The sequence below is a fragment of the Oncorhynchus keta genome, chromosome 1, assembly GCF_023373465.1.
Source record: "Oncorhynchus keta strain PuntledgeMale-10-30-2019 chromosome 1, Oket_V2, whole genome shotgun sequence".
Lineage (NCBI taxonomy): Eukaryota > Metazoa > Chordata > Actinopteri > Salmoniformes > Salmonidae > Oncorhynchus > Oncorhynchus keta.
The window spans coordinates 68,866,191-68,884,060 of record NC_068421.1 but is presented as its reverse complement, the minus strand read 5'-3'; the positions used below and the strand labels follow the sequence as shown (position 1 = coordinate 68,884,060).

The following is a 17,870-nucleotide window of genomic DNA, read 5'->3' as shown; positions in this document are numbered from 1 at the left end:
AGGTCCAAAGGTCTCATTCTTCAATGATTACTCCACAGCGGTTGTACGAAGACGCAAAGCGTTTGATGAGGCGAAGGCTCGACTCAGGAGAATGAAGATGGACTACGCACTGTTGTACCCGGCCACATTGAAGATTATGGTCAACGGATCACCTAAAAAGCTCTACACACCTGAAGAGGCTGCTGTGTTCATTGACTCTCTCGGGTAAATAACTTTAACCTGCACCTCCACAGCATTGAATAACTTTGCTTATTTTTGGTTGAATCTGATCATGAAACAGTGGTGTGAGTCCTCACGTACTCCGGCTCAGTAATATTCGTATCTTTATTATTTTTCTTGCTAAAGTAATAGCCGCTATAGCTCAGGCTGAGATATGTGTGAATCTATATCGGTGCCCAGGCTTTGTTTTAGGTGGAAGAGCCTCAATCTTCTTCTATTGATTTTATTTTCCATATATATAAAGGATGAGGCTATTGAGCGGCAATGCGGACTTAAGAGTCTACATTGGAGAGTTGAAATCCCCTGCATGTTAGCTAGTGGGAAAACCCCCTTTTGGATTTTTACATGTTTAATTTTTGGGTTTAGTATAGTTCGAGTTCATATCGTTTGTTTATGCTTAGTGAGATAGAGGAGAGTTCAACACATGGAAAAAGGTACCACCCCACTTTTACAGTAGGATTCAGTCTGGATATTGAATGGTCAAGATACAATGGCAGATAACAGACGTACGTGGAACATTAGAGGGAGCCATAACCCCATTAAGAGGAAGAAAGTATCGTCTTTTTTTTCAAAAGACAATATTGATATTGCCCTGTTGCAAGAAACCCATTTGGATGATAAGGAGCACCTGAAATTACAACAAGGAGGGTTTGGTCAAGTGTTTTTCTCATCATTTACATCCAGAAGTAGAGGTGTAGCAATTCAGGTGAAAAATAACTTCCCACTTAAGGTCTTGAATTGTGTGAAAGATAAATTTGGTCGCTTTGTTATAATTAAATGGTACTTTACAAGGGCAGAACATTTCCATAATGAATATTTACTTCCCCCCTGCTCACCCCCCTGATTTCCTCACTAAGGCATTTCTAGACTTTTCAGAATTAAACTCAGACACTGCAGTGGTTGGAGGAGATTTTAACTGCTTGTTGAACCCCCTTATTGATAAGTTTCCCAGTGGTATAGCTTCACTCTCTCCTCAAGCTAAGTCACTTAAAGTTATTTGTGATGATCTGGGGTATGCGGATGTCTGGAGAGCTTTCCATCCCTCCAATAGAGAGTTCACTTTTTTCTCTGCACCTCATGGATGTCAGACTAGAATAGATTATTTTTTTATGCCCAAGACGTCTTTGCAGTCCGTTTTATCTGCTAGGATAGGAAGCATAGTCATATCTGATCATGCTGAGGTGATCCTGGACATAAAACTCAACGGGGCATTCAATCGGTCAAGACATTGGAGGTTGAGCACAACCATTCTTAAAGACCATACATTCACATCATATTTTATAACAGAGTTTAAAGCATTTTTCTCTATTAACTCTCAATCAACAGATAACCCCTCGCTCCTTTGGGAGACCTGTAAAGCGTATGCCAGGGGTCTGATTATGTCATACACAGCTACTAAGAGACGGAAAAAGCGGGAAAAGCAAAAATGTTAGAGGGTGAATTAGGAACTAAAGAGAAGGACTACATTAAAACGCCCACTCCTGCCCTATTAAAGGAAATATCAGTCATTAGATCAACGTTAGACTCTCTCCTAACACAGGACGCTGAAAAGAAAATGAGATTTGTCAGGCAAAAGCTATATGAACATGGCGATAAGCCAGGAAAGTACTTGGCATACCTAGCTAAAAAGAGGGCTGACTCTCAGTCAATTGCTACTATTACTGATTCTGATGGTAATCATTTATATGAAAATAAATTGATAAGTGACTCATTTAAGAAATTTTATACAAACCTTTATGCCTCAGAACTGCCAAAGGATGCACCCAAATTAATGGAGAACTTCTTTGGTAAGATTGAGCTCCCTACTATCTCCGAAGAACAGAGGTCCCTCCTTAATGCCCCTATTACCAAGGAAGAGATAATGTTCGCAATTAAGAATCTGCAAAATGGTAAGGCCCCAGGACCAGACGGGTTTTGTAGTGAGTTCTATAAAGAGTTCCATGGCCTGATCCTTGAGCCATTGTGTGATATGTTTAACCACTCATTTTCAAATGACCAACTCCCTCAAACGCTGAGAGAAGCCAACATTTCACTTATTCTCAAAAAGGGAAAATGTCCAGAGTCTTGTTCCTCGTACAGACCAATTTCCCTTCTGAATGTGGATAGAAAATTGCTTTCTAAAATTCTAGCCACAAGATTAGAGGACTCATTGCCACTAATTGTGAAAGGAGACCAAACTGGCTTCATTAGGGGCCGTAAGTCATGCAACAACGTCAGGCGGCTTCTTAATGTAATTCAAGCCTACCAACAAAGTGCTGTGGATGGTCTTGTGCTCTCCCTAGATGCTGAGAAAGCATTTGATCGTGTGGAGTGGTCTTACCTATTATTTGCTCTAAATAAATTTGGTCTGGGGGACAACTTTATAAAATGGGTGAAAGTTTTATATGATGATCTTCAGGCTGCTGTCCTTACTAATGGGCTACGGTCAAATAGCTTCTCTATACACAGAGGTACCAAACAGGGCTGTCCTTTATCCCCCCTCTTTGCACTCGTTATGGAACCACTGGCCGAGGCCATCAGGGTAACGTCTGCTATACAGGGGCTGCTCATTGGAGATGTTCACCATAAAATAAGCTTGTATGCTGATGATGTCCTGATATTCATCTCTAGTCCCGAGACTTCAATTACATCTCTTATTAATATTATTGAATTATTCAGCGGATTCTCAGGCGACAAGATTAACCTTACTAAGTCAGAGGCTATGCCACTTGGTAGCCTGCATTCTGTACCTAATACTTCTCCCCCCTTCCCTTTTAAATGGTCTCCCTCAGGTTTCATGTATCTGGGTATATTTGTAACTCCTAAATTCCAGCTAATGTACAAAGCCAATTTTGTTCCTTTGTTTGATACAGTAAGACAGGATCTGGAGCGCTGGAACTCTCTCCCCATTTCTTGGTTGGGTAGAATATCCCTCTTGAAAATGAACGTTTTACCTAGACTACTTTACCCAATCCAAATGATCCCAGTATTACTCTCCAATAAGGTAATAAAGGATGTAAATGGATGGCTAAGTTCCTTTATATGGAGTAAACGCAAGCAAAGACTTAAGATGGCAATATTGCAGCTGCCAAGTGCTATGGGCGGCTTGGACCTGCCCAATATCAAGTTCTATCAATGGTGTGCCCACCTTTGTTATATTTCTGACTGGATCACAAATGATGACTCCTCTATTTGGTTAGACATTGAGACTTCTCTTTCAAAATACCCCTTACAGGATATTTTATTTTTCAGAAGTTTCAAGTCTGTAGAAGGACACTGCAATAATCCAGTTACACTTAACACACTCAAAGTATGGAGGTCAGTTCAACGCTTCCTGGGAAGGTCCAAACTAACCTCTGCTCTTACCCCAATTCTTAACAACCCAGATTTCAGCCCAAGATTGCTGGATGCTGGCTTTAACTTATGGCTTAATAAGGGCATACGCAGGCTAAACGACTTATTCGCTGATAAGATTTTGTCGTCATTTGAGCAGATGGTCGAGAAATATCGACTCCCAAAGCAGGACTTTTTCCGCTTCCTACAAGTAAGACATTATATTCTGGAGAGCACCACCTTAATTGGTAACCCTGATGTGGCTGTCATTGAAAGAATGCTTTTTTTCCCCACAAAGGAAAATGTCTGTAAGTCTGTTTTATGATACTTTAAGGTCCTTTTCTGCTGTCAACACACAGAGGGTGAAACAAGTGTGGGAGAAAGAATTGTATGTTACTATTGACGAAGAGATGTGGGAGGACATTTGGAGATATGCAAAAACAATATCTATATGTAATCGTACGAGAGCAATCCAATAAAGAATAATACACAGATTGCATATATCCCCAAATCGCAGACATGCTTTTAGCCCCACTCCCTCTTCCCATCAGTGTCTTAAATGCAAAACTGATACAGGCACCCTAACACATTGTTTATGGTCATGTACCAAAATACAAAGATACTGGTCTGGTGTCCTTCTGTAGCTCAGTTGGTAGAGCATGGCGCTTGTAACGCCAGGGTAGTGGGTTCGATCCCCGGGACCACCCATACGTAGAATGTATGCACACATGACTGTAAGTCGCTTTGGATAAAAGCGTCTGCTAAATGGCATATATTTATTTTATATTTTATTTATTTAAATTGAAAAGATCCTAGGGGTTGATCTAGAATTGGACCCAGTTTCTTTACTGTTAGGTCTCCCTAGTAGGCATGTTACTTCTGTCTGTAAAAGGAGGCTTTACAACATCCTTACCTTCGCAGCGAGGAAAAACATCCTTTTACAGTGGATTAGTGATAAGGTTCCTTCTATTAAAGACTGGCATAAGATACTATTTGAATGGGTGCCTCTGGAATATCTGACAAGTACATTGCATTCTAAAACAGACCAGTTCTACAAAGTATGGGAACCTTATCTAAATTATCTAGAACCTGAGGTATCAGCTATTATGCTGCAAGGATTCTCTTAGAATGGCGGGGATCTATGTATTTCAGAACTACACTGTACGTTCCATGTGTGGAACCTAACCTCTTGGTTTAAACTGAGCTTTTTTGTTTAATTTCTGTTTGTAAGTTTGTTTAAAATGTATGTATTGAGAGACGCAATGATGGTGATGGGGTGAGAAGCACAGAGCGGGAAGAGGAAAATGGTGTGCGTATGTATGGGTGTGTATATGTGTGTGCGTGCGTGTATGTATGCATATGTGTGTGCATATGCATGGGTATATGTATATGTGTGTATGTATGTGTATGTATGTATGTGTATATATATATGCACGTAGATATGGGTAAGTGGGGGCTGTTTTTATTTTTGTTCTGTGTGCTTTGTCTCTGTTGTATCTCTTAATATGGGTGAAAATTGTGAAATTTCAATAAAAATACTGTTACAAAAAAATCTATATATTTTCCCCTTTGATCAATGGATGTACACCTCAAACGAAATGCTATCTACAGAGAGAAGCAGCAGTTATGTGGATGTGAACTTTGGTCTGAGGGCATGAGGCAGTGGGAGAGCAGGGGATGGTAAGGGGCAATTCAGTACATATTACTGAATACTTTAAAGGGCTTTTTTCTATGAAGAACCCATTTATCAGGGTTAGTTATCAGAATCTTTGCTTTAATCCTCTAAAAAGGTTCTTCCTTGAACTCTCTATGAAAGGTACAAAGCCATATTTGCATATTTACCAGTGTACCTTTCGAGTGATCTCGGTGGCCTTGTGGTTAGAGTGTCCACCCTGAGATTGGAAGGTTCAGAGTTCATTCCTTGACTGAGTCATACCAAAGACAGTAAAAATGGGACCCTCTGCTTGGCACTTAGCTATAGATAGATTGGGGGGGGGGGTGGTGTAAGGCCCTGTGCCAAGGGGGTGTATGTGTACATCGCGCTACAGAAACAGGAGATTGGCTCCTGCTCATATGAGCTGTTCCAGGCTCGCACAAGCCAAGGGTACTTAACTTTTGAGTGAATTGTAGAGTTACTGTGTTTGTTAGTGACAGAGACATGGTTGTTGCATTCAATGGCCTTCACCAAGTGAGACCCTAAATGAATTGTCATTAAAACTTCTTAGGGCCGAGATCCCGCTATAACAGGATCGATATGACAACAGCCAGTGAAAGTGCAGGGCGCCAAATTCAAAACCAGAAATCCCATAATTAAAATTCCTCAAACATAGAAGTATTTCACACCATTTAAGATACACTTCTTGTTAATCCCACCAGTGTCCAATTTCAAATAGGCTTTACGGCGAAAGCACCACAAATTATTATGTTAGGTCAGAGCCAAGTCACAGAAAAACAGCCATTTTTCCAGTCAGAGAGGAGTCACAAAAATCAGAAATAGAGATAATCACTAACCTTTGATGATCATCAGATGACACCCATAGGACTTCATGTTACACAATACATGTATGTTTTGTTCGATAAAGTTCATATTTATATAAAAATAATCTCCGTATACATTGGCACGTGATGTTCAGTAGTTCCAAAAACATCTGGTGATTTTGCAGAGAGCCACACCAATTTACAGAAATACTCATTATAAATGTTGATGAAAATACAAGTGTTATGCATGGAACTTTAGACACACTTCTCCTTAATGCAACTGCTGTGTCAGATTTCAAAAAAGCTTTACGAAAAAAGCAAACCATGCTATAATCTGAGTACGGTGCTCAGAGACCAAACAAGCCAAAAAGATATCCGCCATATTGTGCAGTCAACATTAGTCAGAAATAGCATTGTAAATATTCACTTACCTTTGATGATCTTCATCAGAATGCACTCCCAGGAATCCCAGTTCCACAATAAATGTTTGTTTTGTTCGATAATGTTCATCATTTATGTCCAAATAGCTACTTTTGTTAGGATTTGTTTATAAAATGCGCTAAGTCACGAAGCACATTCACTAGGAGCAGACAAAATATCAAAACGTTCCATTACAGTCCTTAGAAACATGTCAAACGATGTATAGAATCAATCTTTAGGATGTTAACATAAATCTTCAATAATGTTCCAACCGGAGAATTCCTTTGTCTGTAGAAATGCAATGGAACGCGAGCTACCTCTCACGTGAACGAGCGTCACGAGCTCAAAGCATTCTGCCAGACCTCTGACTCATTCCCCTCTCATTCACCCCACTTTACAGTAGAAGCATCAAACTAGGTTCTAAAGACTGACATCTAGTGGAAGCCTTAGGAAGTGCAACACGACCAATATCCCACTGTATCTTCAATAGGCAAAGAGTTGAAAAACTACAAACCTCGGATTTCCCACTTCCTGGTTGGATTTTTTCTCAGGTTTTTGCCGGCCACGTGAGTTCTGTTATACACATACATCATTCAAACAGTTTTAGAAACTTCAGAGTGTTTTCTATCCAAATAAGCATATATTAGCAACTGGGACTGAGTAGCAGGCAGTTCACTCTGGGCACCTTATTCAGCAAAGCTACTAAATACTCCCCCCAGCCATAAGAAGTTCAACTCTTTATGATAATACATGACATATATTATAATGCCTAACTTTGACGGTCTAGTTTTACCCAAACGCACTGGTCAAAACTCCTGGTTTGCAGGCCACATCAGACATGCAAGTCACATTATGCTCACTTGCAAGTGATGTTTTTTTTGCTATTGGAATTCCAGAGTGAGGATACCCAACAATTGGAACGTTTAACCCCCACACAACCTGCAGTTGAAATGACTGCAAAGGTAGGGAGTATTTAGAAATGAGACTACTTAAACCAGCTAAACTGGAACAACCATCTCAGTAACAGGGTTCAATAAATCCAACTACTCACAGATAGGAATAGTTTAGAAACATGCATGTTACTGTTTGTTTGAGAAGCATAAGATGAATCAATGTCGCTGTCAAGCACAGATATTGAAACAAATGATTCAAAAATCAACCTCCAGAAGTTTGATAATGATGGGTGTGTTTGAGTATTTCTAAGTGTGTTACTCTACACAGAGTAACAATGACCCAATCACATTCAACTCTGGGTATTAACACCAACACTGGGGTTATTTTACACCACTTAATTTAACTAATTTATTTAGTTAAATTAAGTTATTTATTATTTAACTTAATTTAACTAATTTAGCTAATTTGTTTTGCAAGGAGGAATGGGAAAACATTTCAGTCTCTCGATGTGCAAAACTGATAGAGACATACCCCAAGCGACTTACAGCTGTAATCGCAGCAAAAGGTGGTGCTACAAAGTATTAACTTAAGGGGGCTGAATAATTTTGCACGCCCAATTTTTCCATTTTTGATTTGTTAAAAAAGTTTGAAATATCCAATAAATGTCGTTCCACTTCATGATTGTGTCCCACGTGTTGTTGATTCTTCACAAAAAAATACAGTTTTATATCTTTATGTTTGAAGCCTGAAATGTGGCAAAAGGTCACAAAGTTCATACTTTTTGAAAGAATACTTTCGCAAGGCACTGTATGTATGTATGTATGTATGTATGTATGTATGTATGTATGTATGTATGTATGTATGTATGTATGTAATGTATGGTGCCTTGCGAAAGTATTTGGCCCCCTTGAACTTTGACCTTTTGCCACATTTCAGGCTTCATATTTTTTGTAAAAACAGAACATTTGCTATCTAACAGTCTCCTCATTGAAAACGTCTGAAGTTCTTCAAAGGTAAATTATTTTATTTGAATTATTTTCTGTTTTTTGTGGAAAATGTTGCATGCTGAAATAGAGGCATCCTATGCTAGGCTAATACTGTTACACAAATGCTTGTTTAGCTATGGTTCAAAAGCATATTTTGAAAATCTGAGATGACAGTGTTGTTAACAAAAGGCTAATAATAATAAATGTCGTTCCACTTCATGATTGTGTCCCACTTGTTGTTGATTCTTCACAAAAATATACAGTTTTTTATCTTTATGTTTGAAGCCTGAAATGTGGCAAAAGGTCGCAAAGTTCAAGAGGGCCGAATACTTTCGCAAGGCACCATACATACATACATACATACATACATACATACATACATACATACATACATACATACATACATACATACATACATACATACATACCACTGCCAAGACAGAGAGGGGAAATAAAGAGTGCGAGAGAGAGAAACCCACTGGGCACACGCTGGTTGAATAAATGTTTCCACGTCATTTCAATGAAATTACATTGAAACAACTAGGAATAGACATTGAATTGACTTCTGTGCCCAGTGGGAAGAGAAGGACAGGGAGGGTCTAGGGTAACAAAAATGTTGATGTGAGCCAAAGAGAACGGAACATGGCAGAGAGCCAAAACACATATTTCCTGGAAATCCTATAGAGCATGGGAACGATCACTGTAAAGCTGCTCAACTCTCAGTAACACAGCATGATAAGAGATGTTCCACGAATAGAGTGCCTTTATTTTACACTCAATTTAACAGCTGGATCACGTACATCTACGCTTTAACTTAACCTCTCTGGTACAAGCACCTCGACAACAGCCAGTGAAATTGCAGGGCGCCAAATTCAAAACAGAAATCCCATAATTAAAATTCCTTAAACATACAAGTATTTTACACCATTTTAAAAATACACTTCTTGTAAATCCAGCCACAGTGTCCGATTTCAAATAGGCTTTACCGCGAAAGCTCAACAAACGATTATGTTAGGTCAGCACAGAAAACCATACAGCCATTTTCCAGCCAAGGCTAGGGCTCACAAAAGTCAGAAATAGTGATTAAATGAATCACTAAACTTTGATTTTCATCAGATGGCACTCACAGTACTTCATATTACACAATAAATGTGCGTTTTGTTCGATAAAGTTAATCTTTATGTCCAAAAACCTCCTTTGGAATTGGTGTGTTATGTTCAGAAATGCATCGTCTCAAACATCCGATGAAAGTGCAGAGAGCCACATCAAATAACAGGACTCATCATAAACATTGATAAAAGATACAAGTGTTAACTTCTTGCGTCGTGCCGGTATCGTGACTACAGCCTCAAGCTCATTACCATAACGCAACGTAAACTATTCATGAAAAATCGCAAATGAAATGAAATTAATCTATTTGCTCTCTAGCTTAGCCTTTTGTTAACAACACTGTCATCTCAGATTTTCAAAATATCATTCTCAACCATTGAAAAACAAGCATTTGTGTAACAGTACTGATAGCTAACGTAGCATTTAGCGTAGCATTTAGCATTAGCATTCAGCAGGCAACATTTTCACAAAAACCAGAAAAAGCATTCAAATAAAATAATTTACCTTTGAAGAACTTCGGATGTTTTCAATGAGGAGACTCTCAGATAGCAAATGTTCAGTTTTTCCTGAAAGATTATTTGTTTAGGACAAATTGCTCCGTTTTCTGCGTCACGTCTAGCTACGAAAAAAAACCTGTATCCAGGATTGTGTAAATCTATCCGCAAGCTCATTACCATAACGCAACGTTAACAATTCATGAAAAATCGCAAATGAAATTAATCTATTTGCTCTCAAGCTTAGCCTTTTGTTAACAACACTGTCATCTCAGATTTTCAAAATATGCTTTTGAACCATAGCTAAACAAGCATTTGTGTAACAGTATTAGTATTAGCCTAGCATAGGATGCCTCTATTTCAGCATGCAACATTTTCCACAAAAACCAGAAAATAATTCAAATAAAATAATTTACCTTTGAAGAACTTCAGATGTTTTCAATGAGGAGACTCTGTTAGATAGCAAATGTTCCGTTTTTACAAAAAATATTATTTGTATCGACTAATCGCTCCGTTTTGTTCATCACGTTTGGTTAAGGAACAAAAAAAAAGTCATTAAAACGCAAACTTTTTTCCAAATTAACTCCATAATAATCGACAGAAACATGGCAAACCGATGTTTAGAATCAATCTTCAAGGTGTTTTTCACATATCTATCGACGATAAAATCCATCGTGGCAGTTTACTTTCTCTTCTGAAGAAATGGAACGTGGTCCTTCTGTAGCTCAGTTGGTAGAGCATGGCGCTTGTAACGCCAGGGTAGTGGGTTCGATTCCCGGGACCACCCATACGTAGAATGTATGCACACATGACTGTAAGTCGCTTTGGATAAAAGCGTCTGCTAAATGGCATATATTATTATTATTATTATATATTAACGTGCATGGACCTACAGATTACGCACACAGGACGGGACACCAGGTAAATGTAGTCTCTTATGGTCAAGCTTCCAATGATATGCCTACAAACACGTCACAATGCTGCAGACACCTCGGGGAATAGACAGAAAGCGCAGGCTCATTCCTGGCGCATTCACTGCCATATAAGGAGACATTGCAACACAGCGCCTTCAGAATCTGGGGCATTTCCTGTATGAAACTTAATCTTGGTTTCGCCTGTTTCATTAGTTTTGGAGACGTCAGAGTTGTCTTTCCAAGGCTGTCAATTCCATGCATAGTCGAGCATCTTTTCGTGACAATATTGAGCTTAAAAACGGGCACGTCTTTTTATCCAACAATGACACAGCGCCCCCATAGGTTCAAGAGGTTAAACATACGAATACATAAACTTCTCCTTAATGCATTAATGCAACTGCTGTGTCAGATTTCAAAAAGGCTTTACGGCAAAAGCACACTTTGCGATTATGTTAGTCGCAGCTCCTAGCCGCAGAAACCCATACAGCCATTTTCCAACCAAGGAGAATGTCACATAAGTCAGAAATAGCATTGAAATGAATCACTTACCTTTAATGATCTTCATCTGGTGGCACTCCCAGGTCTCCATGTTAGACAACAAATGTTCGTTTTGTTCGATAAAGTTCTCTATGTCCAAATACCTCCATTTCGTTGGAGCGTTTAGTTCAGAAACCAAAGGCACAATGCGCGCTCTCAACACCAAGACGAAAAATCAAAAGTACAATACATGATAGTAGAAACATGTCAAATAATGTTTAAAAATCGACCCTCAGGTTGTTGTCATAAATAATAAATCATATTTCAACCGTACAAAAGCTTCGTCAATGGAAAGGGTAAACAAGAAATGTGCGCTCCCGATCACGTGCTTGGTTCATGGATGGAAATTTCCACTGTCCTCTCATTGAAAGTGGTGTACCTCCCTCATTTTTCATAGTAAACGCCTGAAACAATGCCTAAAGACTGGTCACATGTTGAGGAAGCCATAGAGATCGTGAACTGGGTCCTAAGTCTTTGTATGGTGGATAGGTTTTCAATGGAAAAAACAGCCTTTCAAAATAATAGTACCACCTGGCTGGATTTTCACCTGCCATATCAGTTCTGTTATACTCACAAACATTATTTTAACAGTTTTGGAAACTTTAGTGTTTTCTATCCAAATCTACTAATTATATGCATCTCCTAGCTTATGGGCCTGAGTAGCAGGCAGTTTAATTTGGGCACGCTTTTCATGCGGAGGTGAAAATACCATCTGCCCAAGACAGGTTAACCATGTTAAAAATGATAATATTAGTGTTACCCTGTTACCCATACATAGAAAGGCTAGACATGTTTTTACAATGTTTTTGTTGCCCCTCCCTTTTACACACAACAAGCATCCATTCCCCCTTTCACAAGGGAAGGTATGGCTAATTTTAAAATGCTACTTTAATTGTCACCCATTATAGGCCATTTTTTGTAATTTAGCCTCTGGAGATGGAAAAACATGTTATGAAGTTGCGCATGTGCTCTTTATGACAATGTAAAACGTTTTAAATAAATAAAATGTACAAAATTACACTACCCATATGAGTGAGGCAATCAGGAGGCCACAGAAGGGTATAAACATAAAATACAATATATTACAAATACCTATGACTAATGCCACGTTCACATGCTAGTTGGAACTAGGAAACTGACATTTCTGACTTGCTAACTTGCTGTAGAAAGAAGATCCTGAGTTTCCCACTTGGGAGGTATCAGAATCCTGAGTGGCTCAGTGGTCTAAGGCACTTCATCACAGTGCTAGAGGCATCCCTACCAACCCGGATTCGATCCCGGGCTGTATCATAACCGGCCGTGAATCCCATAGGGCGGCACACAATTGGCCCAGCGTCGTCCGGGTTAGGCCTTTATTGTAAATAAGAATTTGTTCTTAACTGACTTGCCTCGTTAAATAAAATCAAACAACAACAAAAAACACACACACAAAAAAAAAAAAAAAAAAAAAAAAATCGACCAAGGAAGAGCTACGCAAATGTTAATTTTAAGGGTCGTAGCCAAACCTGTGCCCCTGATTGGTTAGTGCCACTGTTTCTAGGGGATGGTCACAAAATGTCCAACAAGGAGCAAAAGTTTATGCCCCCTTGACTATAGGCCCAGAATAGGGGGATGGGCAGTAGTGAGATGATGATGAGAGAATGTGAACCCTATTTTAACCCTGCAGGAGTGGCTGTTTACTGAAAAATAGTCATTTGCATGTCTCTGAAGGCACTGTTTCTTTAGAACTTTACTAATATGCGTTTTAATCCATACACCATTGTCAATCAATGATTCACTTTGAGACCTACATCTATTTAAGAGTGCTTGATTCGATCAGAAGAATACCGAAAGGAATAAATAGAAAATTTACACATGTAATCAAAAATACCCGACTTCAAACTGAACAATAAGAACCTCTAGAAACAAAGTATCTGCCTCTTCAGTGAATAAGGAACACAGAGATCCATGAACATGTTTTATCAGTCTTTCATGTAATCAGTGTCTCAGGAAGATTTGCAATATAAATACCGTGCTTTTGTTCCCCCAGAAAATGTAAAAGGGAGAGTTGCTCACCCATTGTTCTGGTTAGATTTTTTTTCATAAAAAGCATGAAACATGCAGCCTGTTCCCGTTAAATGTCCGCTTGTGGGATCTGGTGGATTCGCGAGGCTATGATACGTCATCGATCAACACACACACACAAAAAAACGTTTTCAAACAGTAAACATTGATGATGATGTGGAAGTTGTGCTTACCTCGCTATTCCAGTGGACACCGGTTGAAATGAGCCCAAGCTACAAACCCCAGAGATCTTTCTCTCTTCCACCCCTCCCCCCAATTCTTCCAGCCCCTTGTCACTGAAACCAGCGCTGATTGGTTCATTTCACTAGCCGTGTGTCTGTGGAACAATTATGATTGGTCAACTGTGGCTGATTAATCAACTGAGTGTCTCAAATCAAGAGAGGAGAAAAAAGGCTGGATATAGCCTACAAGAGTACAAACTAGAGGATAGAGGCTACATTAAAAAAAACGAATATTGACGTGTATTTTTTGACATTTGTAGTATTTACTACAGTGTTTTTGTATGGATAATACTGTAGTATTTACATAGTATTCTACAGTATATTACAGTTTACAACAGAATTCTATAGTAAGTACTTGTAATATTCTATAGTCAACTTTACTATTTTTTCATGTGGGCAGTTATGAAGGATGGTTTAATTAAATTTAAGCAGGGAGTCCATGATAAGATCGGCAGCAATTACACAAAAATGTTAGACACAGATACTACAATCAAGGGAGCAGAATAAGAAACACACATTTTTTATAAATACAAAACACAATTATAAACTAGAAAATGACATTTCCTGAAGTAAATGTGTGTGCTTTTGCGTTGTTGTCTTGAAGTAGGCTGAAACGGATCAAAGAGCAGTGGCAAATCCAAATGTTGCCTTTGAAGTCTATGGAGCTTTTATGCAAATGTGGTGGTCATAGTTCAAAATGTATAGATAGTGAAGGGTTGGCTGAGGACACACTTGATTGATCTTTATAAGGCCATATCAGGACATGTTCAGTGTAACCTGTAATTTTCCATTCTGTTTAAGCTGTATTTTTCCACTGAGATAATAAAATGGCTTGTTAGCGGTCCTTTCTCTGCTGGACACTAGCCAGGTAATGCACACTTGTTTTTAAAATTATAATTTTGTGTGGTTGCTCATGGAGCCTCTTCCAGGCACCAGCTCATTATATCCAATGTCATTCTGTGAATATTCCCTTTGAAACTTATCAGTCTCATATTACCCAAAGTCTGTAATATTGCATGTATACGTCATTCAAAATTACTATATAAACCCTGAGACTCAGAACAATCATTTGCCTTGGAGCCTATAGGGCCTTTGAGACATTTGGCTCAGCCATCTTAGCAAATTGCATCAGGCCTCTGTTGGGACATTAAATACATTTTCAGAAACTTGATGACTCATCTGAATTGTCCCCTTTAACACAGAATTCTCCCCCCTAAGCCTTCAATAGTATCATACTACCTGTTTATTACCTGTGCTAGCCGGTGTGGAAAACTTCTAAACTCCCAGAACCCAGGTTTTTGTGTAACCCCAGTCTATAATGTAGTCTGAGTGAGTGAGAAGGACTTTGCTCCCTGTTAACTGAAACTCTGTCAGATGCAGGTCATAGTTTGATACCCCACGGATAACCCTTATCATGACTCCAATTCCATTACATTGGGTCATTGGATGTCCCCTGCAGCCTTGTGAGTGAAATGTCCCGACACAAATATGCCTCTCACACGACAGTTTTGGAAACATTTGCAACTTAACTTTTCATATGAACGAGAAAGATAATTTCTTGCTGGTATGAAAGTTAAGATACAAAGGTTTCCAAAACCGTATCATTGATGTTTCTAAATGTTAAAACACAGCTTCGGGAAAGAAGTTCACATGGAGCCAGCTGGTCCATACCTTCAGCTGAGAACCAAAAGGGAGGCTGGCTGAGCCGCTCCACAGTGTGCTTGTGGTGCTCCCCCATGTTAGATGTTTTAATTTAGAATTTGATTTAACTAGCTAGGCAAGTCAGTTAAGAACAAATTCTTATTTTCAATTACAGCCTAGGAACAGTGGGTTATCTGCCTATTCAGAGGCAGGACGACAGATTTGTACCTTGTCAGCTCGGGGGTTTGAACTTGCAACCTTTCGGTTACTAGTCCAATGTTCTAACCACTAGGCTACCCTGCCTCCTCAGGATGCATTCTTGGAATAACTGAGACATTCTTTCAGGTCAAACTTTCTAATTCCTTGAGGACTTTAACTTTTCCCTAAGAGGCCTGTCCTGCACACATAGACTCTGACCAGCATATTAGCAGAGTAAAGAAACTTCACAAATCAGAAAGTGAACAAAAAGCAGAGTAGGGGAGTGAAACAGCTGGGATCCCAGAGGAGAGGTTTGAGAACCACTGCTATAGGCTAACCCTTTTCTGACATACTTAAATAACCCTGAGGGTTGCTACTAGCCTACATAACTCTATTTAATCTACCTATGGGAAGAAGCTGAAACTCATAAACATAATGAACTCATCTCACCATCCACCATTTTACCTTCAGCTTGTTTTGACAGAATCCTCTTGAAGGGGTGGACATGTAAGATAAAGTCCAGACCAGAATACTGACAGCAAGGAATAACAACGTATTTATAAATGTTTCTTTTCACACAGAAACCATCAACAAAACACCAAATGATGGAATTTCTTGTGGAAGAATGGTGTCGCATTCCTTCAATAGAGTTCTAAACACTTGTAGAATCTATGTCACGGTGCATTAAAGCTGTTCTCACTTGTGGTGGCCGAAGCCCTATTAATACATTTTATGATAGTGTTTCCTTTATTTTGTCAGTTACCTGCATGGTTAGTGTGAATATTTCTGAGGTACATGTCACCTGTGTGGTCTTGAGGGGCTAGAACATGCATTCAAACTGGGTGAAGATGGCGCGGCGTGCCCAGGGCTGGTGATACTGTACTGGTAGGCGGTGACAGGACCCCACAGTACCCTCTTGAACAGGGGGTAGTCAGTGAAGAACAGCCAGGCCAGGCTGGGCCCGACCCCTACATGTATTGTCATCCATGTAGGACACAAAGTCCACCTGCAGCGGCACCAGCTTGGATACAATGTAACTGTGGACAGGACAGATTAACAGAGCAACAGAGCTTGGCTAGAACATATTGATGCCCGGCCCCCCATGGCCATCAGTCTCCCAGTCTGACCAAGCGGGACTGCATGTCTGCCTGGGGCATGATGGCTCCCAGGGCATGGTTGAAGCCCACCATGGCCAGGGTGATGGGAACACATGCTTGTACAACCCCACCCAGTGGCCAGACTTATGCATTAAGTTGGGAGGCAGGAATTGAAAGTCGTAGTTGCGCCTGTAGTGAACACAATCACATCCACCTAGCAAACACACAACTGGACCTTCATAAAAATAGTGAAACACAAAAAACTATCCTTTTTAAACAAAACTATACAAAATACATTCACGTCACCAAATAACTGATTAAAACACACTGTTTTGCAATGAAGGGCTATAGTAGCCTCAACAGCACTCTGTAGGGTAGCACCAGGGTGTAGTCGGAGGACATTTATTTTCCAACCTCTTCTGGGTACATTGACTTCAACACAAAACCTAGGAGGATCATGGTTCTCACCCCCTTCCATAGACTTACACAGTAATTATGACGACTACCGGAAGATGTCCTCCAACCTATCAGAGCTCTTGCAGCATGAACTGACATGTTTTGAATCCAATCAAAGGATCAGAGAATGAATCTAGTACTGAAAGGATAAGCTACAGCTAACTAGCACTGCAGTGCATAACATGTGTTGAGTAGGTGACTCAATGAAAGAGAAAGACAATAGTTGAAAGTTTTTAACAAATGTCTTAAATTAAGGTGAAGCAGCAGATAGAGACATTTTGTAGTATTTTTTTTTTTTACTTTCACTTACGCTAGCTAGTGCAGTTAATTTAGCCTATTCAACAACCTGACTCAAACAGAGAGGAAGGACATTTATGTTAGCTAGCTGGCTAAGTCTATACAACAGTCTTTGCTTTCGGTTTTATTGCCAACGGGACCTGCTGATGTAACTGCTAAACTGCTTGCTGTACACTGTACTGCGTGACTCTACACCATGGATTGGATTGTGGGTTTAGTAAAGTGTTACTATAAAAGCTATGTTGACTATGATGTTAGCTAATATGGTGACAACAATATAGGCCATGTGTATCCGTTATGGTATTTTGATTTATTTGACCTTTATTTAACTAGGCAAGTCAGTTAAAGAACAAATTCTTATTTTCAATGACAGCCTAGGAACAGTGGGTTAACTGCTGTGTTCAGGGGAAGACCGACAGATTTGTACCTTGTCAGCTCAGGGGTTTGAACTTGCAACCTTCTGGTTACTAGTCTAACGCTCTAACCACTAGGCTACCCTGCCGCCCAGCTACGTGCTGATGTTTGTTCGTTT

At 39.6% G+C, this 17,870-nt stretch overlaps 1 protein-coding gene across 2 annotated transcripts in view; it reads right to left on the bottom strand.

The window, feature by feature from the left end:
• Nucleotides 1-13,727, bottom strand: part of LOC118391914 (flavin-containing monooxygenase 5-like) — a 36,559-nt gene extending 22,832 nt beyond the window's left edge. Inside the window, exon 1 of one of the 2 annotated variants that reach the window (XM_035783425.2) lies at nucleotides 13,602-13,727. Coding sequence is in view for 1 of the 2 variants with exons in the window: in XM_035783414.2 (XP_035639307.1) it covers nucleotides 13,420-13,529 (110 nt within the window). In the remaining variant the exon portion in view is untranslated. Of the gene's footprint in view, nucleotides 1-13,419; nucleotides 13,573-13,601 lie in introns of those variants that run through there. The other variant, XM_035783414.2, reaches the window with a different exon arrangement.
• Between the last annotated feature and the right edge of the window lie 4,143 nt (nucleotides 13,728-17,870).